Source organism: Taeniopygia guttata, chromosome 35 (genome assembly GCF_048771995.1).
Source record: "Taeniopygia guttata chromosome 35, bTaeGut7.mat, whole genome shotgun sequence".
NCBI lineage: Eukaryota > Metazoa > Chordata > Aves > Passeriformes > Estrildidae > Taeniopygia > Taeniopygia guttata.
Window position 1 is genome coordinate 985960 of NC_133060.1, and position 23689 is coordinate 1009648.

At 51.3% G+C, this 23689-nt stretch overlaps 1 protein-coding gene across 3 annotated transcripts; it reads right to left on the minus strand.

Annotated features, from left to right (window-relative positions):
- Window positions 1-27: 27 nt before the first annotated feature.
- PPP1R10 (protein phosphatase 1 regulatory subunit 10) lies at window positions 28-23660 on the minus strand. Of its 3 annotated transcripts, XM_072921063.1 has the most exons (21): window positions 23504-23660; window positions 22484-23095; window positions 20858-20903; window positions 18048-18166; window positions 17874-17960; window positions 16713-16848; window positions 16253-16304; window positions 15847-15924; window positions 15581-15751; window positions 14993-15092; window positions 14446-14555; window positions 14022-14122; window positions 13419-13563; window positions 12265-12420; window positions 11447-11693; window positions 9678-9753; window positions 9385-9582; window positions 7956-8070; window positions 6498-6584; window positions 5054-5499; window positions 28-1751 (listed from the first exon to the last, which is right to left on the minus strand). In XM_072921063.1, exons 4-21 carry the CDS (start codon window positions 18152-18154, stop codon window positions 1401-1403), a joined length of 2763 nt encoding a protein of 920 aa, XP_072777164.1. In that variant the 5' UTR covers window positions 18155-18166; window positions 20858-20903; window positions 22484-23095; window positions 23504-23660; the 3' UTR covers window positions 28-1400. The 3 variants fall into 3 exon arrangements, with proteins under 3 accessions (XP_072777164.1, XP_032602097.3, XP_072777165.1); XM_032746206.3 differs by lacking the exon at window positions 20858-20903; XM_072921064.1 differs by lacking the exons at window positions 9385-9582; window positions 20858-20903.
- Between the last annotated feature and the right edge of the window lie 29 nt (window positions 23661-23689).

The following is a 23689-nucleotide window of genomic DNA, read 5'->3' on the forward strand; positions in this document are numbered from 1 at the left end:
CCCCTCCCCCACAGAGCGCACTCTCTCTCGTTTTCGGGGTTTCTCCCCAAACTTTATTAATAATGTACAAAATATACAAAAGGGGGGGCGGCCCCTCCCCCCCCGGCCAAAGTTTTCACAGAAAACAGCGTCCGGCGCGGCCCCTCCCCCACCCCGCCCCTCCCCCACCCCCCTGCCCCTCCCCCCCCCCCCAGGCGGCGGCGGCGGCGGAGTGGGGGAGGGGAGTGGGGGAGGGGCGGCGGCCCCAACTGAGGGGGGAGGGGAGGGTGGGGGGAGGGGCGGGGTGGGGGAGGGGAAATCCCCTCATCCCCTCCCCCCCCCTAAAATGGGGCAGAGTTGGACCCGGTGGGGGAGGGGTGGTGGTGATGAATAAATAATTATTAATGAGTAATTAATAATTAGCGATCTACCCTCCCCCCCCGGGGTGACGTCACCTTTTGGGGGGAGGTCCAGCCCCCCCGCAAAGGGGGAGGGGCACCCCAGGGTGGGGGAGGGGAGGTCGAGGAGGGGGGTTTGGGTGCTGGAAATGGAAGGGTTTGACCCAAAATTTAAAATTTGGAGCCCTGAGGGTGCTGAAACCCCAAAAAAGGAAAAATTTCGCCCCAAAAATGAGAATTTGTGCCCCCAAAATGGGAATTTGCGCCCCAAAAATGGGATTTTGTGCCCTAAAATGAGAATTTGTGCCCCCAAAAAAGAGAATTTCTGCCCAAAACGGGAATTTCTGCTTTAAAATGGGAATTTGTGCCCCAAAAATCGAAATTTGTGCCCCAAAAATGAGAATTCCTGCCCCAAAAATGAGAATTTCTGCCCCGAAATGGGAATTCCTGACCCCGGGGCAGATGTTTTACCCCCAAAATTGAAGTTTTTTTAAGCCCTGAAGAGGTTAAACCCCAAGAATGGGGATTTTTCTACCCCCAAAGTGACAATTTTTTTCCCCTAAGGGGGAAATTTGCACCACATAAATCAGAATTTGCCCCAAAATCGGCTATTTCTGCCCCAAAAATTGAATATTTTACCCCTTGGGGAGGGATTTTAACCCAGAAATTGGAATTTCCACCCCATAAATGGCAATTTTTACTCCTGGCAGAGAATTTCTGCCACTGGGGAGGGAATTCCACCCCCAAAACTCCAACTTCCACCCCAAAAATTTGAATTTTGGCCCCATAAATGAAAGTTTCTCTCCATTGGGAGGGATTTGCACCCTTAACTTACAATTTACACCCCTGAACTCCAGTTTTGCCCCCCTAAATTTTAATTTCTGCCCCAAAACTGACAATTCCTCTCCCAAAATTCCAATTTCCACCCCATAAAGGAGCGTTTCCCCCCCCTAAACTTCAATTTCTACCCCAAACTTTTAATTTTTACCCTAAACTCCAATTTTTACCTCAAATTTCCAATTTCTACCCCAAACTTCCAATTTTTACCCCAAATTTCCAATTTTTACCCCAAATCTCCACCTCCTCCCCCCAAACCCCATCACCACCACCACCGCACCGCCGGAATTTGCTTTTTTCCCCTTTTTTTCTCCGTTTTTCCCCCATTTTCACCCCCCCACCCCGAGGCCTCACAGAAGCCATAACCGGGGTGGGGGCGGGTTTTTCTGGGGTGGATTTGGGTGTTTTTGGGGTGTTTTTGGGGTTCTCAGGGCAGGGGGGGCCCGTTGACGCCGGGGTGGTAGAAGGCACAGTTGTTCTCGTACCTGCAGCTGCCCTTGAGCATGAAGTGGCGGCACACGGCGCGGCTCGACATGTCTGGGGGAGACAAAAGGGGGGGGGCGCGTCAGGCGCCGGCCCCCGGCCCCAAAACGGCCCAAAACGGCCCCAAAAACGGCCCCAAAACCGGCCCGGAGCCGCCCCGGCACCGGCGGCTCCGGGGGGGGAGGAGGAGGGAGGGGAGGAAAGGGTTAAAAAGGTTTGGGGTAAAGAGTGACCCCGGCCGGCCTTGAAATCCTCGAAATCGTATGAAATGGCCCCAAAATCATCTGAAACGGCCCCAAAATGGCTCAAAAATGTCCCCAAAATGGCCAAAAGGGCCCCAAAATGGCTCCGGAATGGGCTCGGGACGGCCTCAAAATGGCGGCGGGGTGGGGACGCGATTTTGGGGGGTTTTGGGAGGATTTTGGGAGGTTTCAGGGGAAGTTTGGGGGTTTAAAGGGAAGGGGGTGAACCCCTGACCCCAAAATGATCCCAAACCACCCCAAAAAAGGCCCAAAATGGCCCCAAAATGATCCAAAATGGCTCCAGGACGGCCTCAAAATGGCGGCGGGTCTGTGAGGGAGAGGAGGATTGGGACACAAATTTTGGGGGTTTTAAAGAAGATTTTGGGGTTTGAATAGGAGGGGAATAAACCCCAGACCCCAGAATGGCCCCAAAATTCACCAGAAATGGCCCCAAAACAGGCCTCAAGATGGCGGCTCCCTGAGGAGGATGGGGGACACGATTTTGGGGGGTTTTGGGGAGTTTTAAGGGGATTTTGGGGATTTAAGGAGGATCTTGGAGTGTAAAGGTGAAGGGGATGAACCCCTGGCCCCAAAAAAGCCCCAAAATTGCCAAAAAATGACCCAAAAGTGGTGCCAGGGCAGGCCCAGCATGGCAGCTGTGGGAAGGAGGAAAGGAAGGGGTTAAAAAGGCCTTTAAAAGAGAATTTTGGGGGTTTTAAAGAGAATTTTGTGGGGTTTCAGGAGGATTTGGTGGGCTTAAAGAGAAGGGGGTGAACCCGTGACCCAAAAAAAACAAAAAACGGCCCCAAAATGGACCCAGAGCAGCCTCAAAGCAGCAGCTCTGGGGAAGAGGATGGAAACAGAATTTGGGGGTTTTAAAGGAGGATTTTGGGGTTTTTAAGGAGGATTTTCAGTTTTCAAGGAAGATTTTAGGGTTTGAAGGAGAACTTTGAAGTTCTTAAGGAGGATTTTGGGTTTTTACGGAAGACTTGGGATTTTTTAGGAGGATTTTGGTGGGGTTAGAGGGTAGGGGGGGTGAATTCCCAGCCCCAAAACGCTCCTGGATCGAGCCCGGAGAAGCCGCGGGAGGAAAAAAATGGGGTTAAAAATGAAGATTTTGGGGCTGGGGGGAGCAGGGTCCCTGTCCCCAGAACTAGGAGGGGCTGGGTGGATTTTGGGTGGGGGGGACCCCAAGCCCAGAACTACAACTCCCAGAATCCTTTGCACAACAATTGCATGAACTACAGCTCCCAGCAAGCCTCGCTGCCCACAACTGCAGAACTACAGCTCCCAGCACCCCTTGCGGCCGCATTAGCGCCGGGTTTAGGCCCCACCAGGTGTCAGAGGCCTCCTCAGGCCTGTTTTTGGGCCCCACCGCTAAGGCCTGCAGCACACCTGGGGCTGAACTACAACTCCCAGCATGCTTTGATCCCCCCCTCCCCCAAATGAGCTGAACTACAGTTCCCAGAAACCCACACAGCAGAGTCAAACCCCCACCAGGCCTCAGCGGCTCCAGTGAGGAGCTGCTCCTGACTCCCATCACCCCCAAAGGACCCAAACTACAACTCCCAGCATCCCCTTTGGCCGCAAGTCCAAAACTACAACTCCCAGCGGCCTTTGCAGCCGTTTTGCCACACCCCTGTCCCTTGCCAGCATGTCTCGCGGCCGCTTTGCAGGCGCCAAACTACAACTCCCAGCATGCCCTGCTCAGCACCGACCACCAAACTACAGCTCCCAGCATGCCCCGCGGCCCCTCCCACCACAGCCGCCATGAGGGCCGGGGGTCCCTCCCCATTTTGGGGGGTCCCTCCCCATTTTAAGGGGTCTTTCAGCCATTTTGGGGCAGGGGTCCCCTCCCAGTCTTAGAGGGTCTTTCAGCCATTTTGGGGAGGGGTCTCTCACTTGCCCTGGAGCCATTTTGGGGTGGGGAGGATTTCCCCTATTTCTGGGGGGAACTCCAGAACTCCTCGCTGCCCTTTTTGGGGGGGCGGGGGGTCCCTCACCGCCATCACCCCCGTTTTGGGGAGGGGTCCCTCGCTGCCCTGGAGCCATTTTGGGGCGGGGAGGATTTTCCCCATTGCTGAGGGGAACTCCAGAACTCCCCACTGCCCTTTTTGGGGAGGGGTCCCCCATCGCCATCACCCCCAGTCTGGGGGGGGGGAGGTCTCATTCTGCCCTCAGCCCCATTTTGGGGGGGGTCTCATCCCCATTTTTGAGGGGGTCTCAGCCCCATTTTTGGGGGGATCTCATCCCCATTTTTGGGGAGGTCTCAGTCCCATTTTTGGGGGGGGGTCTCAGCCCCATTTTAGGGGGGGGTTTCAGCCCAATTTGGGGGGGTCTCAGCCTCATTTGGGGTCCCTCAGCCCCATTTTGGTGGGCCCCTCACCACCATTACCGCCATTTTGGGGAGGGTCCCTCAGCCCCATTTTGGGAAGGGGGGGGTCCCTCAGCCCCATTTTGCGGTGGGGGTTGGGGTCCCTCAGCCCCATTTTGGGGTGGGGTTGGGGTCCCTCAGCCCCATTTCGGGGGGGTCCCTCAGCCCCATTTTGGGGAGGGGGGGGTCCCTCAGCCCCATTTTGCGGGGGGGTCCCTCAGCCCCATTTCGGGGGGTGGGGTTGGGGTCCCTCAGCCCCATTTCGGGGGGGTCCCTCAGCCCCATTTTGGGTGGGGGGGTCCCTCAGCCCCATTTCGGGGGGGTCCCTCAGCCCATTTCGGGGGGGTCCCTCAGCCCATTTCGGGGGGGGGTCCCTCAGCCCCATTTCGGGGGGTCCCTCAGCCCCATTTTAAGAAGGGGGGGGGTCCCTCAGCCCCATTTCGGGGGGGTCCCTCAGCCCCATTTCGGGGGGTCCCTCAGCCCCATTTCGGGGTTCAGAGCCCCATGGGGGGTCTGCGCCAGTCGTGGCCCCTCCCCCAGGGCCCGGGGGGCTCCATGGGCTGCATGGGGGGGGGCGGGGGGTGGTGCGGGGGTGGGGGAGGGGGCTCGCCGCCGCCGCCCCCCCTCCAGCGGGGGGGCAGGAAGGGCGGGGGCGGGGGGGGCGGGGAGGGGGCGCCCACGGGCCCCTCCCAGCCGGGGCCGGGCCCCCCCCACAGCCAGGCGCCCCCCCCCCAATTTACCTCCGCCGTGGCCTCCGCCGTGGCCCCGGGGGGGGGGGTGGTCTCTGCCGTGCTCGCCGTGGGGCGGGGGGGGCCCCCCCCGGGACCCCCCCCCCTCCGCCGCCGCCGTTGGGGGGGGGTCCCCCGCTGCGCCCCCCGCCCCGGCAGCGGTACGGGGGGGGCGGGGGGGCTCGGCGCCGCCGCGACCCCCCCGGGGAGGGGGGCGGTGGAACGGGGGAGGGGGCGGCCCCCCCCCGCCCCCCCCTCCCCCGCGCATCCCCCCCCCCGCCCCCGCCGTTGGGGGGGGGGGCCCCCCCGCAGGCCGCCCCCTCCCCCGCCCCCGTCGGGACCCTCCCCCCAGAAGTCGCCGCGCTGGGGGGGGGGCGGGCCCATCATCCGCGGCCCCCCCGGCAGCCCCGGGGGCAGGCCCGGCCCGGCCCCGGCCCCGCCGCCGCCGCCGTGAGGGCCTGAGGAGAGAGGAGAGGAGAGGAGAGAGCGGGGTTAGAACGTGTGGGGGGTTTGGGAGTGTTTCTGAGGGGTTTGGGGAGTTTCGGGGGGTTTGGGGAGTTTGAGACTGTTTCTGAGGGGTTTGGGGAGTTTCGGGGGTTTGGAGTGTTTCTCAGGGGTTTCAGGGGTTTGGGCATTTTTTTGTGGGACTTTTTTGGAATTTTTTTTTTTTTTTTTTATGCGGGATTTTTTGGGCAGTTGTGTGGGATTTTTTTTGTATTTCATGGGGATGTTTTTTAATTCTTGGGATTTTTTGTGGTGGTGTGCAAGTTTTGGGTTTTTTGGGGATTTTTTTGGGATTTTTTTTTTTTTTGCGGGATTTTTTTGGAATTTTTTTCATTTTTGCAGAATTTTTTTTTGATTTTTTAGGGTAGTTCTGGGGGGTTTTTTGTATTTCATGGGGATGTTTTTTAATTCTTGGGATTTTTTTGTGGTTTTGTGCAAGTTTTGGGTTTTTTTTGGGGATTTTTTTGGGATTTTCGTGGTGGGTTTTTTTTATGATTTTTTGGGGAATTTTTTGGGGATTTTTGTGGTGGGTTTTTTTAATGATTTTTTTGGGGATCTTTATTTTAATTTTGGGGATTTTTTTGTGGTTTTGTGCAAGTTTTGGGGTTTTTTTGGGTATTTTTTTTGGATTTTCGGGGTTGGGTTTTTGTATGATTTTTTGGGGATTTTTTTTTAATTTTTGGGATTTTGGGGGATTTTTTAGAGTTTTTTTTTGGATTTTTTTAAATTTTGATGTGTTTTTTGGGATTTTTTTTTTTCGTTTTTTAATTTTAATTTTTGGGGGAGTTTTGGTGGGTTTTTTGCGATTTTTAAATTTTTATTATATTTTCGGAACCTTTTGGGGATTTTTTTGTATTTTTGGGTTTTTTTTTTTTTTTTTGTATTTTCTGGGTTTTTGTGGGGGATTTGGGGTTTTTTTTGGGATTTGGTAATTTGGGGAGGGGGCGCTTACCCGGCATGGGCCCCCCCGGGGGGAAGTGCTGCATCTTGGGCGGGGGGAAGCCGTTCATGGGGCCGGGGCCCAGCAGCCCGTGGGGAACTGCAGAAATCGGGGAAAAAACAAAAAAACGGGGTCAGGGGGACCCCAAAACACCCCCCAAGGAGGGGTGAGGACACCTTAAGTCACCCCAATTTAGAGACCCCCCAAATTTACCCAAAATTAAGGGGGTTAACCTCAATTAGAGACCCCCAAATTTACCCCAAATTAAGGGGCTCTTTCCCCTTTAAGGGACGCCCAGGTGACCCCAGTTTAAGGGACACCTGCCCCAGGTCACCCCAATTTTAGGGGGTGTCCCCAGTTGCCCAGAGCACCCCAAAATCCCTCTCAGGGACACTGGACGTTGTCCCCAAGGTGTCCCCAAGCCCAGAGAACCCCAAAATCCCTGTCAGAACCCCAGGACGGTGTCCCCAGCTGTCCCCAAGGTGTCCCCAAGGTGTCCCTGGCTGTCCCCAAGATGTTCCCAAGATGTCCCTGGGTGTCCCCAAGGTGTCCCAGGCTGTCCCCAGGCTGTCCCCAAGCCCAGAGCTCTCTGCTATCCCTGTCAGGACCCCAGGACAGTGTCCCCAGCTGTCCCCAAGATGTCCCTGGGTGTCCCCAAGGTGTCCCCAAGCTGTCCCCAGGCTGTCCCCAGGCCCAGAGCTCTCTGCTATCCCTGTCAGGACCCCAGGACAGTGTCCCCAGGCTGTCCCCAAGTGTCCCCAGGCAGTCCCTGATGTCCCCAAGGTGTCCCCAAGCTGTCCCCAAGGTGTCCCCAAGTGTCCCCAGGCTGCCCCCAGGCCCAGAGCTCTCTGCTATCCCTGTCAGGACCCCGGGACGGTGTCCCCAGCTGTCCCCAAGGTGTCCCCAAGTGTCCCCAGGCTGTCCCCAAGTGTCCCCAGGCAGTCCCTGGTGTCCCCAAGGTGTCCCCAGCTGACCCTAAGCTGTCCCCCGGATGTCCCTGGGTGTCCCCAAGGTGTCCCCAGCTGTCCCCAGGCTGTCCCCAAGCCCAGAGCTCTCCGCTATCCCTGTCAGAACCCCAGGATGGTGTCCCCAAGCTGTCCCCAGGCTGTCCCCAAGGTGTCCCCAAGTGTCCCCAGGCTGTCCCTGGGTGTCCCCAAGGTGCCCCCAGCTGTCCCCAAGCTGTCCCTGGGTGTCCCCAAGCTGTCCCCAAGGTGTCCCCAGGTGTCCCCAAGCTGCCCCCAGCTGTCCCTGGGTGTCCCCAAGTGTCCCCAAGTGTCCCCAAGGTGTCCCCAGGCTGTCCCCCAGCCCAGAGCTCTCCGCTATCCCTGTCAGGACCCCGGGACAGTGTCCCCAAGGTGTCCCCAAGTGTCCCCAAGGCAGTCCCTGGGTGTCCCCAAGCTGTCCCCCTGCTGTCCCTGGGTGTCCCCAAGTGTCCCAAGCTGTCCCCAAGCTGTCCCAGGTGTCCCTCACCTCCCCCGGGCCCCCCCGGCGGCTGGCTGCCCAGGTTGCCCAGCAGGTGTTTGATCTTGTCCGAGTAGTCCGGCTGCTTCAGCAGCTCCTCGGCCTTGTGGCTGCTGGGGCCGCCCTGCGGGGAGAGAAACGGGGAGAAAATGAGAAAAAAGGGGGAAAACGGGAGAAAAAATGAGAAAAAAGGGTGAAAACAGCGGGAAACGGGAGAAAAAATGAGAAAAAAGGGGGAAAATGGGAGAAAAAATGAGAAAAAAGGGGGGAAACGGTGGGAAACAGGAGAAAAAATGAGAAAAAAACGTTAAAAATGTGGGGAAATTGGGAGAAAATTAGAAAAAAGGGTAAAAATGTGGGGAAATGGGGAGAAAATTAGAAAAAAGGGTAAAAACAGGAAAAGGGGAGAAACGGGAAGGAAATGAGAAAAAAGGAGGAAAAAGCATAAAGATGGGGGAAAGTGGGAGAAAAAATGAGAAAAAAGGTCAAAACGGGGGGAAATTGGAGAAAAAATGTAAAAAAGGGTAAAATGGGGGAATTGGGGAATAATGGGGAAAGAATGGGAGAAAATGAGAACAAAATGAGAAAAAAGGGAAAAAATAGGGGAAAAACGGGGAAATGGGGGAGAAATGGGAGAAAATGAGAACAGAGAAAAAATGGGGGAAAATGGGGGAGCAATGAGAAAAACTGAGTAAAAAGGGAGAAAACGGGGGGGAATGGGGAACAAAGGGGAAAAAGGGGCAAAAATGGGAAGGAAACCAGAAAAAAAGGGCTAAAACCAAGCAGAAACTTGGTTTTAGGAGAAAAACGATAAAAAAAAAAAGAGAAAAAATGGGAAAAAAGGGGAACATATGGGGAAATAGGGGGAAAATGGGAAAACAGCAAGAAAAAAGGGCTAAAATGGGGAAAACGAGGAAAAATGAGAAAAAAGGGCAAAACCCAGGCCAAAACAGGAAAAACAGGGAAAAAAACAAGAATAAAAGAGCAAAAAAACAATAAAAAATATGAGAAAAAAAATGGAAATACTGGAATAAAGGCAACAACTAGGGAAAAAAGGACAAAGGGATTAAAGGGGAAAAAAAAGAAGGAAAAAAGATGAGGAAAAGACAAAAAAAGTGGGGAAAAAAGGGGGAATTAGGGAAAGAACACAGTGGGGAAAGGTGAAAACGGGGGTTCCACCCTTTTATTCCCCCCCAGTGTGTGACCCCACAGATTTTGGGGGGGTTGCAAACTGGGATTTCCCAATTTTGGGGGTGATCCCCAATTTATGACCTTTCCCACGCCCCGCTAGATTTTGAAGCACCCCAAATTTGGGGTTCCAAGAATGGGGGGGTGAGCCCCAATTTATAACCCCAAATCCCGATTTTGGGATTCCCACGATGGGGGTGACCCCCCACCCTCCCCAAATTTCGGGGCAGCCCGTTTTTTGGGGGGTTACCATGATGGAGCTGAGGATCTCCTGCATGTTGATGGGGGCGTTTTGGGGGGGTCCTGGGGGGCCCTTGCCCGCCCCGACGCTGCCCATGAGGTTGGCAAGGACCGGGGGCAGCTTGGCCCCCGCGCCCGGCTCCGGGGAGGCGGCGGAGTTCCCGGGATCCAGCCCCTCGGGATAGGCCCCGTCCTCGCCGGAGCAGTCCTGGGGGGGCACAAACGGGGGGTCAGGAACGGCATTTCGGGGATTTTTAACTTTTTTAAACTTTTTTTGGTTTATTTTTTTTTCCCAGAGCTTACCTCATCCAAGGGGATGAGTTTGGGTGGGAGCGGCTCGTAGGATTCCGGGTCGGGCTCGTGGGGGCTGTCGGGAATGCTGAGGGGTGAAAAAAGCTCAGTGGGTTTTTCTGGGATCACAAAGGATTTTTTTCCCATTTTCCCCCCTATTTTTGCTCTTTTTTTCTCATTTTTTCCCCATTTCCCTCCAGTTTTGCTGGGGTTTTGCCCTTTTTTCTTGTTTTTTCCCCACTTCCCTCCCTTTCCCCCTCATTTCTGCCCTTTTTTTCTCATTTTTCTCCATTTTCCCCTGGGTTTTACCCCTTTTCTCTCATTTTTTCCCATTTTCCACCCATTTTTTCTCATTTTTTCTCACTGGGGGCCCAAAGGCTTCATAGCCCACATTTCCAGGTTTACGTTTTCCAGTTCTGCATGTGCCAGAAATACTGAATTTTCCACAAGCTTGGGCGTCCTTCAGAATGGTCCCAAAATGTACCCAAAACGTTCCCCAAAATGGCACAAAGTGATCCCAAAATGGTCTCCAAAAAGAGGCTCAAAGTGACATAGTAAGCACCTAAAATGTCCATGAAATTGGCACCAAAAGCTAAAAAAAGACTCAGAGCCTCCTGAAAAAGAGGCTCAAATCATCCCCAAAATTGTGCCCAAAGCATCCCAAAATTGGCCCCAAAAAGTGCTCCTAAAACTGCACCCAAAATATCCCCAAAAAGGGATTTAAAGTGTTCCTAAAATGACCTCCAAAAAGGCCTGCAATGTACTCCCAAACTGTCTCAGAAAGAGCCTCTAAGTGTTCCCAAAAAGGTCAATAACCTGTCCCCAAAAGTGCCTCCAAAATGTCTCCTAAAGCATCCTCAGGACGGCCTCAAAAGTCCTCACAAAATGGCCCCCAAGTCCCTCACACAATGGTGTCCAAAGCCCTTACAAAATGGATCCCAAAACCATCACAAAAATGGCACCCAAAGTGCCTCCAAAGCCCTCACAAAATGTTGTCCAAAGTGTCCCCAGAACAGCCTCCAAAGCCGTCACAAAATCGACCCCAAACCCCTCACAAAATGACCCTTGAAGTCTCCAAAATATGGACTCCTAAGTCACTACAAAATGACCCCCAAAGCCCTCACAAAATGGATCCCAGAACCTTCACAAAATGGCACCCAAAGTGTCCCCAGAACAGCCCCCAAAGCCCTCACAAAACAGCACCAAAGCCCTCACAAAATCACCCCTGAAGTCCCCACAAAATGGCGCCCAAAGTCCTCACAAAATAACCCCTGAAGTCCCCACAAAATGGCGCCCAAAGCCCTCACAAAATAACCCCTGAAGTCCCCACAAAATGGCGCCCAAAGCCCTCACAAAATAACCCCTGAAGTCCCCACAAAATGGCGCCCAAAGCCCTCACAAAATAACCCCTGAAGTGCCCACAAAATGGCGCCCAAAGCCCTCACAAAATCACCCCTGAAGTGCCCACAAAATGGCGCCCAAAGCCCTCACAAAATAACCCCTGAAGTGCCCACAAAATGGCGCCCAAAGCCCTCACAAAATAACCCCTGAAGTCCCCACAAAATGGCGCCCAAAGCCCTCACAAAATCACCCCTGAAGTCCCCACAAAATGGCGCCCAAAGCCCTCACAAAAACGGCCCCCAAATCACCTTCACCACCCCGACATTTGGGCTCAGAACACCACAAATCCCCCATTCCCCATCGCCAAAAGGGGATCCGGGACACGCCACCTCCCAGAACCCCAAATCCCCCACAAACACCCCCAGAAACGCCCCCCTCACCTCTCCTTGGAGAGGAAGATCTCCTGCAGGATGCCCTTGACGCGCTCGGCCTGCGTGAAGCGCTCGCGGCTGCCGCTGCCGGGGATGACGAGCGGCGCCGGCAGCTCCAGGGCCTTGGGGTAGATCCAGGGCACCTTCTCCTCCATGGAGTCGTGGCTGAGGCGCCGCGCCGTCTCGAAGGCGTGCCGGTCCTTCAGCATCTCCCGCTTGGCCGCTTCGCCAAAGTCCTTGATCTTGTTCACGTTCACTGTGCGGGGAGAGGAAGTTTAGGATCAGTTTGGGAAGAAAGCGTGGGGATTGTCTTGTTCTGGATTGGCCGGGTTGGAAATGTTTAAAAATGGCAGCCAAAGGGGTTTCAAAATGGCAGCCAAAGGGGTTTCAAAATGGCAGCCAAAGTGTTCAAAAAAAGGGACTTGAAGTGCTCAGAAAATAGGGCCCAAAGTGTCCACAAAATGGAGCCCAAAGTGTCCACAAAATGGCACCAAACTGTCCCACAAAAACAGACAGAAATTGCTCCCATAAAGGGACCCAAAGCTTCCTGAAATGGCACCCAAAGTATCCATAAAATGTTCTCTAAAATGTTTTTAAAAGGGAACCCAAATTGTCCCTAAAATGATTCCAAAATGGCATCAAATATTCCCACAAAATGTCCCTGTAAAATATCTCAAAATGGCGTCCACAGGGTCCCACAAAAAGGGGCCCAAAGCCTCCCACAAAATGGCCCCGAAAGGATCCCAGAGCGGCCCCAGAGCTCCCTGGAAGGGTGCCCGGGGTTCTCCAGGGCGTTTTGGGGTGAATCCCGGCCGTTTTGGGCTCACCCCGCTCGGTCTCGTCCAGCTCAAAGTAGAAATACTCGCGCAGCCGCCCCTCCTCGGGCCACGACACCGATTTCTTCTTGCGGGTCCTGCGCGGGGCCGGGCCGCCCTCGGAGGGGACATCGGTGGCCTTGGGGTCACCCCCCGCTTCTGACGAGCCTGAGGGGATGGCAGGAGGGATCAGCAAAGGGGAAGCCCAAAAATTAGGAGTTTGAGCCTAAAATGGCACTCGGGGAGGGGCAAAGTGACCCCAAAATGGGTCCTGGGGTCGTTGGCAGGGAGGGATGCAAAATGGCACCCGATGGTCCTGAAAGAGGAACTAAGAGTGCTCCTAAAATGGCCCCAAACTCCCCTAAACTTACCCTAAACAGTGCCAATCCCACCCAAACCGTCCCCAAACCCAAAGCATCCCCAAACACACCCTAAACTCTCCCCAAACTGATCCTAAACAGCCCAAATCCTACCCAAACTGTCCCCAAACCCACACAAACATCTCCAACTGTCCCCAAACCCACCCTAAACTCTCCCAAATCCCCCCAAACTGACCCCAAACAGCACCAATCCTACCCAAACTGTCCCCAAACCCACACAAACATCTCAAACTGTCCCCAAACCCACCCTAAACAGCACCAATCCTACCCAAACTGTCCTCAAACCCACACAAACCGTCTCAAACTGTCCCCACACCCACCCTAAACTCTCCCAAATCCCCTCAATCTGACCCTAAACAGCCCCAATTCCACCCAAACTGTCCCCAAACCCACACAAACATCTCAAACTGTCCCCAAACCCACCCTAAACAGCACCAATCCTACCCAAACTGTCCTCAAACCCACACAAACCGTCTCAAACTGTCCCCACACCCACCCTAAACTCTCCCAAATCCCCTCAATCTGACCCTAAACAGCCCCAATTCCACCCAAACTGTCCCCAAACCCACACAAACATCTCAAACTGTCCCCACACCCACCCTAAACAGCACCAATCCTACCCAAACTGTCCCCAAACCCACACAAACATCTCAAACTGTCCCCACACCCACCCTAAACTCTCCCAAATCCCCTCAATCTGACCCTAAACAGGCCCAATCCCACCCAAACTGTCCCCAAACCTGCAGAAACCATCCCAAAACCACCCAAAACGTCCCCAGTCCGTACCGGTGTCCATGGGCTCGGGCACCTCGATGGCCGGCACCGGCGTCCCCGGCCGGTCCGTGTCCATGGGCTCCGCGGCCGCCGGCTCTGGGGACGAGGGTTTGGCCGTGCTGGGCTCCGGCGCTGGCTTCCCCTCGAAGGGGCTGGGCTGGGGGGACACAAGGTGGGTCAGAACGGGGTGTTTTCACCCCAAAATGACTCCCAAAGCATTCCCCAAATGGTTCATGAGGCGTTCACAAAATGGCGTCTGTGGCGCTCTCAAAATGGAAGCCAAATTGGCCACAAAATGGCTGCCAAAGTGTCCCCAAAATGGTCCTCAAGTTGTTCCCAAAATGGCCCCCAAATTGGCATCCTAAAAAGCCACGCAACATCCCCAAAAAAGGATTTAAAACTGCAACAAAATGGCCTCAAAAATGGTCTCAAAACAGTCCACAAATTACCCCAAAAGTGTTCCTAAAAAATTATTCAAAATATTTACAAATTAGCCCCTGAAAGTGTGCCTGAAATAACCCCCAAAGTGTCCCCAAAAAGGGACTTGAGGTACCCTTAAAATGGCTTTTAAAGTTTTCCTAAAATGTCCCAAAATGACCCCAAAATGCCCCTCACCTTGGCTGCTGTTGGGGACAGAACTTTCTTCTTCTTTTTGATTTTGATGCCGGGGACGGGCGCCGAGTTCAGGGCATCCAGGAACCCGAGGCCTTCCATGGCTGGGGGAGCAGAGAGAGGTCACCAAAAAACCCCAAATTCACCCCAAAACAGGTCCCAAACCTGCCTCAAAATGGTGCCCAAATTGCCCCGAAAATGGTGCCCAAATCTCCCCTAAAAAAGGATCCCAAATGGCACCAAAATGACCCCAAAATGAAACCAGAAATGGCACCAGAATCAACCCCAAAATAGCACCAAAATGACCTCAATATGGCACCAGAAATGGCACCAGAATCAACCCCCAAATTAGCACAAAAATTACTCCAAAATGGCACCAAAATAACCCCAAAATGACCCCCAAACCCCCCAAACCTCCCAAACTCACGCTGCGGGGGGATGATCTTCACTTTGATCTCCTTGGCCGCATTTGGGGCCGTGTTCAGGGGTTTGTATTTCTTCTCTGCCAGAGGAGCCTCCCCGGGGGCTGTCGGGGCGCTGGGGGGAGGAAAAAGGGTCAGGACCCCCCAAAACCACCCCAAAACCCCTGAGATTTCCCTCAAAATGGCCCCAAACCCGTCCCCAATGGCCCTGAAAATGTCCCCAAAATAGATCCCTGAGATTGTCCCAAAAACACCCTGAAGGCACCCCTAAAATGACCCCAAAACCACCCCTAAAACTGTACCCCCCCAAATGGCCCAGAGACACCCAAAATATCCCCAGCACTACCCCGAGAAAAACCCCAAAACCACCCCAAAAAAACCCCAAAACTACCCCCAAAATAATCCTGAAACATCTCCAGAACTGCCTCAAACCAGCCCCAAAAATCTCCAGAAATTCCCCAAAATCAGCCCCAAAAGCAGCTCTGAGACCCCAAAATGGCTCTGAAACCCTAAAACTGGCCCAAAATCCCCTAAAATGCCCCCAAATCCCACCTCTGTCTCTTCACCGGGACGGGTTTCAGGCTGTATTTGTCGGACGAGGCCGAGTTCAGTTTCTTCACTGGCACCAGGGACGGCGTCTCCAGCTCCAGCCCTGAGGGGAAAAAAGGCTCAGAAATCCCCAAAACGGCCCCAAAAATCCCCCAAACAGCTCAAAAACCAGCCCTAAAATGGCCCAAAATCGTTACAACCCCAATAGTGGAGCTTGAGCTCCGAATTCCCCAAAATCAATGCCAAATTCATCTCAAATTTCCCTCAGCAAGCTCCAAACACATCCTAAGTTCCCCAGTTTTAGCACAAATTCCTCAAAAGAGCCTAAAAATCCCAAAACCAGCCCCAAATGTCCCTTAAAACCACTCCTAAATTCCAAACCCACCCCCAAAATCCCTTAAAATGGCCCAAATCAACCCCAAATTCCCAAAACCAGTCTCAATTTCTCTTAAAACCAGCTCTAAATTCCCAAAAACCACCCCAAACTCCCCTAAAACAGCCCAAACCCACCCCAAATTCCTAAAACCAGCCCAAATTTCCCTTAAAACCACTAAATTCCCAAAAAATACCCAAACCCGCCCCAAATCCCACCTGTGGAGCGGAACTTGGCGTGGCTGGGGGCCGTGGTCCGCAGGGATTTGGGTTTTTCCCGTTTTTTTTCGGGAATTTCCTCATTTTTGGCCTCGTTTTTGGTCTCCTGGGGCTTCTCCGGGACTGGGGTTTTGCTTTTGTTTTCCTCTTTCCTCTTCTTCTTATCCCGTTCTGGGGTGGGAAAAGGGGGTGAGGGGATTTCAGGGGAATTTTGGAAGGGATTCTGGGGAGTTTTTGGGGGAATTTTGGGGGATTTTGGGGCTCACCTGTGGGTTGAGAGCTGCTCTGGGAGCGGATCACCCCCATCCAGTCGCTGACCAGGATGGAGGCCAGGCGCCGGAGCTCTGAGGGGTTAATTAGGATTAATCATTAATTAATCAGGGAATAATCAAGCAGCGGTGGGGAGGGGGACCTAGAGGAGGTTTAGGGGGATTTGGGGGGAGGTCCAAGGGGAGTTTTGGGGGATTTCAGAGGGGGTTTGGGAGTTTCAGAGGGATCGGTGCTGAGTTTTGGGGGGTTTAAGGGGGGATTTGGGGGTTTCAGAGGGATCAGTGATGATTTTTGGGGGGCCTGAGGGGGTTTTGGGGGTTCTCAGGGAGATTTTGGGGTTTTTCAGGGAGGTTTTTGGGGATCTCAGGGGGATTTTGGGGTTTTTTGGGGGTCCCTGCTCACCCTCATCATCGCTGGACTTGCTGAGCTGCTTCACCAGCTTGGCTGTGTTGTTCTGCAAAGGAAATGGGGGCTCAGGGGGGACAAAGGGACACCAGAGGTGACAAAAGCCACCTGTGATATCCCCAAGTACCACCTGAGTGTCCCCAAGTGCCACCCCAGTGTCCCCAAAGCCCCCAGAAGGGCCTTAAATGACACAAAAATCACTTTGGAGTGGGACAAAAAACCCTCAGCAGCAACAAAAACCATCTGTGGTTTCCCCAAGAGACACCTCAGTGTCCCCAAGTGCCATCTGAGGGTCCCTAAATGCCACCCGAGTGTCCCCAAAGCCCCCAGGAGGGCCTTAAATGACACAAAAATCACTTTAAATGAGACAAAAGCCACTCTGGGAGTGACAAAAGCCACCCAAGTGTCCCCAAAAACCAGCTGTGATGTCCCCAGGTGCCACCCGAGGGGACCAGACCTGCTTGAGGTGGTCGACGGTGAGCGGGAGGTGCTGCAGGGTGAGCAGCAGCTGCTGCAGGAAGGGGACGTTGTTGGCGGCCTTGGAGCCCGTCAGCCACGTGTTGAGCAGCTTGTAGCCCCCGATCCGGATGAACCTGAGGGGAAAAGTGGGAATTGTGCACAGATCCAGACAGGAAAACATTAATTTTGTCAAAATCCACCTGAAATAAAAAAAAACCCCGTCGAAATATGCCTAAATCCAACTGAAATCCAAAAAAAACCCCGTCGAAATCTGCCTAAATAAAAAAAAAATCCTGTCAAAGTCCACCTGAAATTCAATTTTCCATGGGGTTACTGAGCCAGGATGAACCTGAGGGGAAAAAGTGGGAATTGTGTCCAGATCCAAACAGGAAAACACTAATTCTGTCACAATTCACCTGAAATCCAAAAAAACCCAGTCGAAATCTGCCTAAATAAAAAAAAATCCTGTCAAAATCCACCTGAAATTCAATTTTCTATGTGGTTTCTAAGGTAGGATGAACCTGAGGGAAAAAAGTGGGAATTGTGTCCAGATCCAGCTGGGAAAACCTTAATTCTGTCAAAATCCACCTGAAATCCAAAAAAAAATCCTGTCAAAATCCACCTAAAATTCAATTTTCCATGTGGTTACTGAGCCAGAATGAAACTGAAGGGAAAAAGTTGGAATTCTGGAAGGATCTGTTCAAGAAGACCTCAAAATCCACCCAAACCTACCCAAATTTCCCCAAAATTCCCTCAAAAATCCCTTTTTTCCACGTGCTTAGTAGGTCTGAGGATGAAATCTGAGGGAAAAAAAGTTGGAATTCTCTAAGGATCTGGCCAGGAAAACCTCGAAACCCACCCAAACCCACTCAAATTTCCCCAAAACCCCCTCAAAAATCCCATTTTTCCACGTGTTTACTAGGTCTGAGGGTGAAAACTGAGGGAAAAAAAGTTGGAATTCTGCCCTGATCTGGCTGGGGAAACCAGGAATCCACCCAAAATCCCCTCAAAAATGCCATTTTTCCCTGTGTTTACTAGGTCCGAGCATGAAATCTGAGGGAAAAAAGTTGGAATTCTGGCAGGATCTGGCCAGGAAAACCTTGAACCCACCCAAATTTCCCCAAAATCCCCAGAAAAATGCCATTTTTCACGTGCTTACTTGGCCAGGATGTCCTGGGCCCGGGTCTGCAGGAGGATGTTCAGGTAAATGCAGCGACTCACCATCTTCTGGGAGTCCTTCATGAGGCTAATTAACAGCAATTAATAACAATTAGTGGTCACAAATCCCAAAAAAGGGTGCATAGAGCCAAAAACGGAGGATTTTGGGTCTGACCTGAATATTTTGGAGATGCCATCCATGGTTTTGACCTCCCCATCCCGGCCCAGGAAACAATCGAGGCCCTTGAGGAGCTCCTTGGGGTCGATGGGGCCGGAGCCCATGGCAGGAACAGCCTGGAAAAAGGGGGAAAATGGGAAAAAATGAGATAAAAAGAGAAAAAAGGAGATATAATGGGAAAAAAACAGGGAAGAAAGGGGAAAAAATGGGAAAAAACAGGGGAAAAAGGGCAAAGAATGGGAAAAAACGGGGAAAAAGGGGGGAAAGAATGGGAAAAAACGGGAAAAAAGAGAAAGAATGGGAAAAAAACAGGAAAAAGAGGGAAAGAATGGAAAAAAAAACAGGAAAAAAGAGGAAAGAATGGGAAAAAACAGGAAAAATGGGAAAGGAAGAAAAAACCAGGAAATTTGGAAATAATGGGAAAAACAGGAAAAAAAGGGGGAAAGGATGGAAAAAAACAGTAAAAAAACAAGAAATAATGGGAAAAAGGGGGGGAAAGGGTTAGGAGTGGGGGAGAGGTGGGAAAATCACAGTATGTAAAACTTCTGGGGGTGAAATGAGAGGTGAGAGAAAAACTGGCAATAAAATAGGGAAATTTGCTCTAAAAAGGAGGAAATGGACCTCAAAAAGGTAAGGAATAACCCCAAATGTGGGGAACTTGATCCTGAAAATGAGGAATTTAGACTAAAAGATGAGAAGCAAGCCTAAAAAAGGAAATTGAAGCTAAAGAAGTGGAAAACAACCCCAGAAAGTTCATGAAATCAACCTCAAAAAGAAGGAAATGAAATGTAAAATGGAAGGTAGGAAATGGATCTCAAAATGAGGGAAATTAACTCCAAATGCTGGAGAAACACATCAAAATACTGGAAACAACCCTGAAAATGTGGGAATCAACCCCAAAAAGCTGGAAAACACTACTAAAAATGGGAAAACACCACTAAAAAATGGGAAATCAACCTCAAAGTGCTGGAAATTGCCCCCAAGGTAGAAAAGAGTTTTAAAAAGCAGGAAATTGGCCCCAAAAAGCAGGAAAAGCACCCCAAAAAGCTGGAAATCGAGCCTAACATGATGGAAAACCACAATAAAAGTGAGAAGTTCAACCCCAAATTGGGAAATAACTGCAAAAGCTCCAAAACCAACCTCAAAAAGCTGGAAAATGACCAAAAAAAGCTGGAAAATGACCCCAAAAAGGATCCCAGAGACCCCCCAAGAGTCACAGCCCCCCCCTCCCCCTCTCATGTCATTCCAATGAGCTCATTTATTGATTAATAAAGAAATTAATTAAAAATTAACACTGGGGATGATGATTTAGGGTCACAGCATGGGGAGGACACAAACCCTGAGTTTCCCCCCCATCACATTTTTAATTTAAAAGTGAATTAAACTCATTTACAAAAAAAAAAACAGACAAAAATCTGTCATTCTCACCATTTTCCCTCCTAATTTCATTAATTTTTTGTTAATTAACAAGCAGAACGAGGGTCCAGGGGGGGCATTTCAATCACAACCCTCCCCCAAAGTTAATTAACCAGGGGTTAATTAACAAGCTGCCATTTGAGGAGGGGCCATATTTGGGGGTGCCACACACCCCCAGTCTCAGGCCATAATTAAACCCTCTGACTAATGAACCAGCCGTTAATTAACACCTTGTTAATGAAGGCCAACCCCCCCCCCCCTTAATGACCCGACGCTCATTGACCCCAATCCGGGCCCCCCTCCCCCTTCCTGGGGGGATTTCAGGCTCTGACATCATTAATCACCACTAATTAAAGCTTAATTATGACCCAGTTTCCTTAATGAGGGCAGGCAGAGGAGCTGGGGAGGTTTTTTGGGGTTAAAACCTCACAAAAATCTCCATTTTTGGGGTGAAAAAACCTCAATTTTCAGGGTGGGGCAGCACCCAGAGCTGGGGGTCATTAAGTCCCCCCCCCCCAGTGTTAAATAATTATTCAGCCCCCAATTATGAGATTAATTAGGGGGGGTCAGCAATGCCACCCCTCTGCAAAGACACAAGAGAAAGTTAAACCAGCACAACCCCCCCAAAAAATGAAATGGGAAACCCCAAAATTGGGAACTTTAACCCCAAATTCTCACTGTGACCTTTGACCTCCCAACCAAAATGAGCGGGGGGGACCCAAAGCCCCCCTGGAGGGGGGTCCCAGCAGTGGGGGAGGGGCAAAACCCCCTCCCCCAAAAGATTTTTGGGGTCCCACGCTGGCAAAGCCCCACCTGCCCCCCCTTAAAGGAGCTGGGGGCCCCAAAATCCCCCCAAAAAGGGAAAAAAATCCCCCAAAAAGGGGAAAAATCCCATTTTTGAAGGAGAGGACAATTCCCAGCTCGTTAAATTGAGGGGTGGGTCAAGGTCTGACCCTCCCCTCCCCGAAATTCGGATTTTACAGCATTTTTGACTCATTTTACCCCCAAAAAATGGAGTTTTTTATGGGGGGGAAATTTAGGGAGAGGCTGCCCGTGCCCCCCCCCAATAGGAAATGCTACCACTGGGGAGAAAAGGCAGAATTTGGGGGGAATTAAAGCCAAATAAATGGATTTATCAAAAATCTGAATTCTCCAAAGAGATCTCTGTGGTTTTTTACCCATACCTGTGAAATTTTGGGGGTAAAAAAAGGAGGAAAAGCCCAACTCCCGACTGCCGCATGCACCAGGAGAGGGTAAAGGGGGGGGGAAAAAGGGAATTTTGGATGTTTAAAAACCCTGGATCCAAAGGCCGTGAAATGGAATTAAGCCCAAAAAAAAAAAAAAAAAAAAAAACAAAAAACAAAAAAAAAAAAAGGATTTTTTTTGCTTACCCGGCTGTGGCTGTTCCCTCCCTTTGCTGAAGTAAAGCTTCCTAAGCTGCAAAAACGGGGCAAAACCATTGAAAATCGGGGAAAAAAATGGAGTTTTGGGGGTGTTTTCCCTCCCAAAATTCCTATTTTTTTTTTTGTTTTTGCTTTTCTTTTTTTGGCTGGTTTTGGTGTGTGTGAGGGAAGGGGGGTGAAGCCCAGTGGTAGCATTTCCCTGTCACGATAAATTCAAAGTTACCAAAAGCTCCAGGACATTCCCAAATTCCCCAAAACCCCCCCAAAATAAACCCACAAAAAAAGAAAAAAAAAAAAGGGGGGGAAAGGGAACAGAGCAAACAAAAAAAAAAATTCTGTGGAAAAAGGGGGGGAAAAAGAGCATTTTGTGGGTCCTGGGGGTGGAAGGGGGGGGGTTAAAAAAGGGATTTTGGGGAAAAAAAGGGATTTGGAGGGGTAAAAAATGGAATTTTAAGGGGGGGCCCCACAGTGGGAGGGGCATCAACGGCAAGGCCTCGGCGCCATTTTAGAGCTGGGAAAAAAACAACCAAATTCGGGGGTTTTAAAGGAGATTTTAGGGAATTTTGAGGAATTTTTGGGGTTTTAAAAGCGGGGGGGGGACACACAGACACAAGCGACAAAGAGAAACGCGTTAAACCCCCTTTTCCCCCACCAATTAAATGTTAAAATTCCCCCCAAAATTAGGATTTAACCCCGCCAAAATGAAGGAATTTAAAGAGGGGGGGTTAGGAAATCATCGGGGGGGTTGGAGCTGTAACAAAAACCCCAAAGCCGCGAAGGAATGAGGGGAAAAATTCCGAATTCGGGCAAAACAAAGAGCGGGCGCCATTTTGGGGCTGCCCAGGGAGAGGCTCTGAGGGGAGGGGGGGGGGAAACGCTTTAAAGTGAATTTCTGAGGGGAAAAAATCCGAATTTGGGAAAAGCTCGGCCTGCCTAGCAACCTTTATTGCTAGATCGTCACCCCCCAAACCCCGATTTCAGCCGAACCCCAAAAACCTCAATTTTTTTTACCCCTTCCCCCTCCCCACCCCGCGTTTCTCAGCGCAAAAAACAATCCTAAAATGGCACCTAAAAAATAAAAATAGGAAATAAATCAGCTTTTTTTTTTTGTTCCCTTTGGAAATTTCCAATCTCCCCCCTCCGCGCGTTTTTTTTCCTCCCTTTCCCCCCCCTCCAACCCTTTTTGATTTTTTTTTCTATATTTTTTGCAATCTTTATGTACAGATTGCTCGCCGGGAATGCCCCGAAAATTCCCCAAATTCCGTCTCCCCCACCGCGCGATTTTTTTCGGGTTTTTTTGCTTTTTTGGGGCCATTTTCCAGCTTTTTTAAGGAGGTTTTTTGGGGCTTTTTTTTTTGCGGGATTTTTTTGTTTTTTAAACCGTGGGAGCTGCTCGTGGACCCCTCCTCCTCCGAAACCGCTTTTTTCTCCCGAAATCCCCCCAAAATTTCCATTTTCACCACCTTTTGGCACAGCCCACGTCCTCCTCAAGCACACGGGGGGCTCTTCCTCCCGCTAGTTTTGCTCTTTGTGACAAATAAATAACTTTTTAAAGGGTTTTTTTCTTGTATTTTTAAAGGGTGGGGGGGAGCCTGCTGAAAATTCAACACTTACTATCCAATTTTTTTTCTCAGCCGACAGCGCTTCAAGGTTTGGATTTTGGCATTTGGAGGTGGTGTTAAAGCCAAAAAATTCGTTTGATTTTAATCATGGCTTTTAAAAAAACGCAGCAACTTTTTTTTTGCAGCTTGACGGGTATTTTGGTATTTTTAAAAGGTTTTTTTTTTGTTTTCCTTGGGTTTTGTTTGTTTTTTAAAGCCCTAAAGGAGTGGATCGAGCTAAACCGGTCGAGCTAGAAACCAAAAAAAAAAAAATTAGTATTAAAAAAAAAAAGTTGCTTGGGTTTTTTTTTTTTGCTCGAAAAAAAAAAGTGGGTTTTGCCTTTGTTTTTTTGTTTTTTGGGGGGGAAAGAAGAGGGAAATATGTTTTTTAAAGTGGCAGTTTCCTTCGGGTTTGGAACGGCTTCCAAGGACGGTCCAAAGGACGGAGAGGCTGCGGCGGCTCTTCACGGCAAAGGGGGACAGAAAACCTGCTTTTTTCCTTCCCCTCTTTGGTGGATATATATTTTTTTGTTGTTTTGTTGGCGTTTTGTATTGTATTTTGTATTGTTTGTATTGGTTTTTCTCTCGTGGCAAAGGCGACGGCGTCTCTCAAGACCAACCAAACCTGGAGCGGGGAAAGGAGAAATAAAAGGGGAGGGGGAGGGGGAAGGTGGGGGATGGGCATAACGACAAAAAAAGGGGAAAAATTGAAAAAAAAAAAAAAGAAATTAGAAGCGAAGAAGAAAAGACACGAAACGATTAGAAGCTGTTATCCCCGGGGAGAATTTAGAGCTTTAAAGGGGGAAAAAGGGGAAAAAAATAACGAGGAAACGCCCTTGGAAGGGGGGGGAGCTCAGCCCTGAGGGCGGCGGCGGCTTCGGAGGGGCTTCGGGACGGGGCAAGCCGCGTTTTTCCCCCAACAAACGAAGCTTGGCGTTACAAGAGCCCCCCTAAAGCCAAAAAAAACGGGGAAAACCCCCCCGCGCCCCTTCCCCGCCCGCAAAGCCCCGGCCCAGCGCAGATCATTACTCACCTCCACCAGCCCTCAGAATGGCGGCCGCACCGCCGGGCGCGGCCTTTTATACCGAGCCACGCCCCCGCCGCGCCGCGCCACGCCTCCCGCCCGCTGAGCCGCCCCACGGCGCCTGCGCGGGGCTCGCTGCGCGCACGCGCAAAGCCGCGCGCTATGGCCGCGGGCCGTGTGGCGCAGTTTTAATTC

What these genes read in the sequence shown, in the direction of transcription:
- PPP1R10 (XM_032746206.3), bottom strand. Translation starts at nt 18,154, where the DNA reads ATGGGCTCCGGCCCCATCGACCCCAAGGAGCTCCTCAAGGGCCTCGAT. An exon ending in ATCTTCCTCTCCAAGGAGAG is followed by an intron (nt 9,754 to 11,446) that starts GTGAGGGGGGCG and finishes TTCACCCCTCAG; the next exon opens with CATTCCCGACAGCCCCCACG. An exon ending in AACTCATCCCCTTGGATGAG is followed by an intron (nt 9,583 to 9,677) that starts GTAAGCTCTGGG and finishes GTGCCCCCCCAG; the next exon opens with GACTGCTCCGGCGAGGACGG.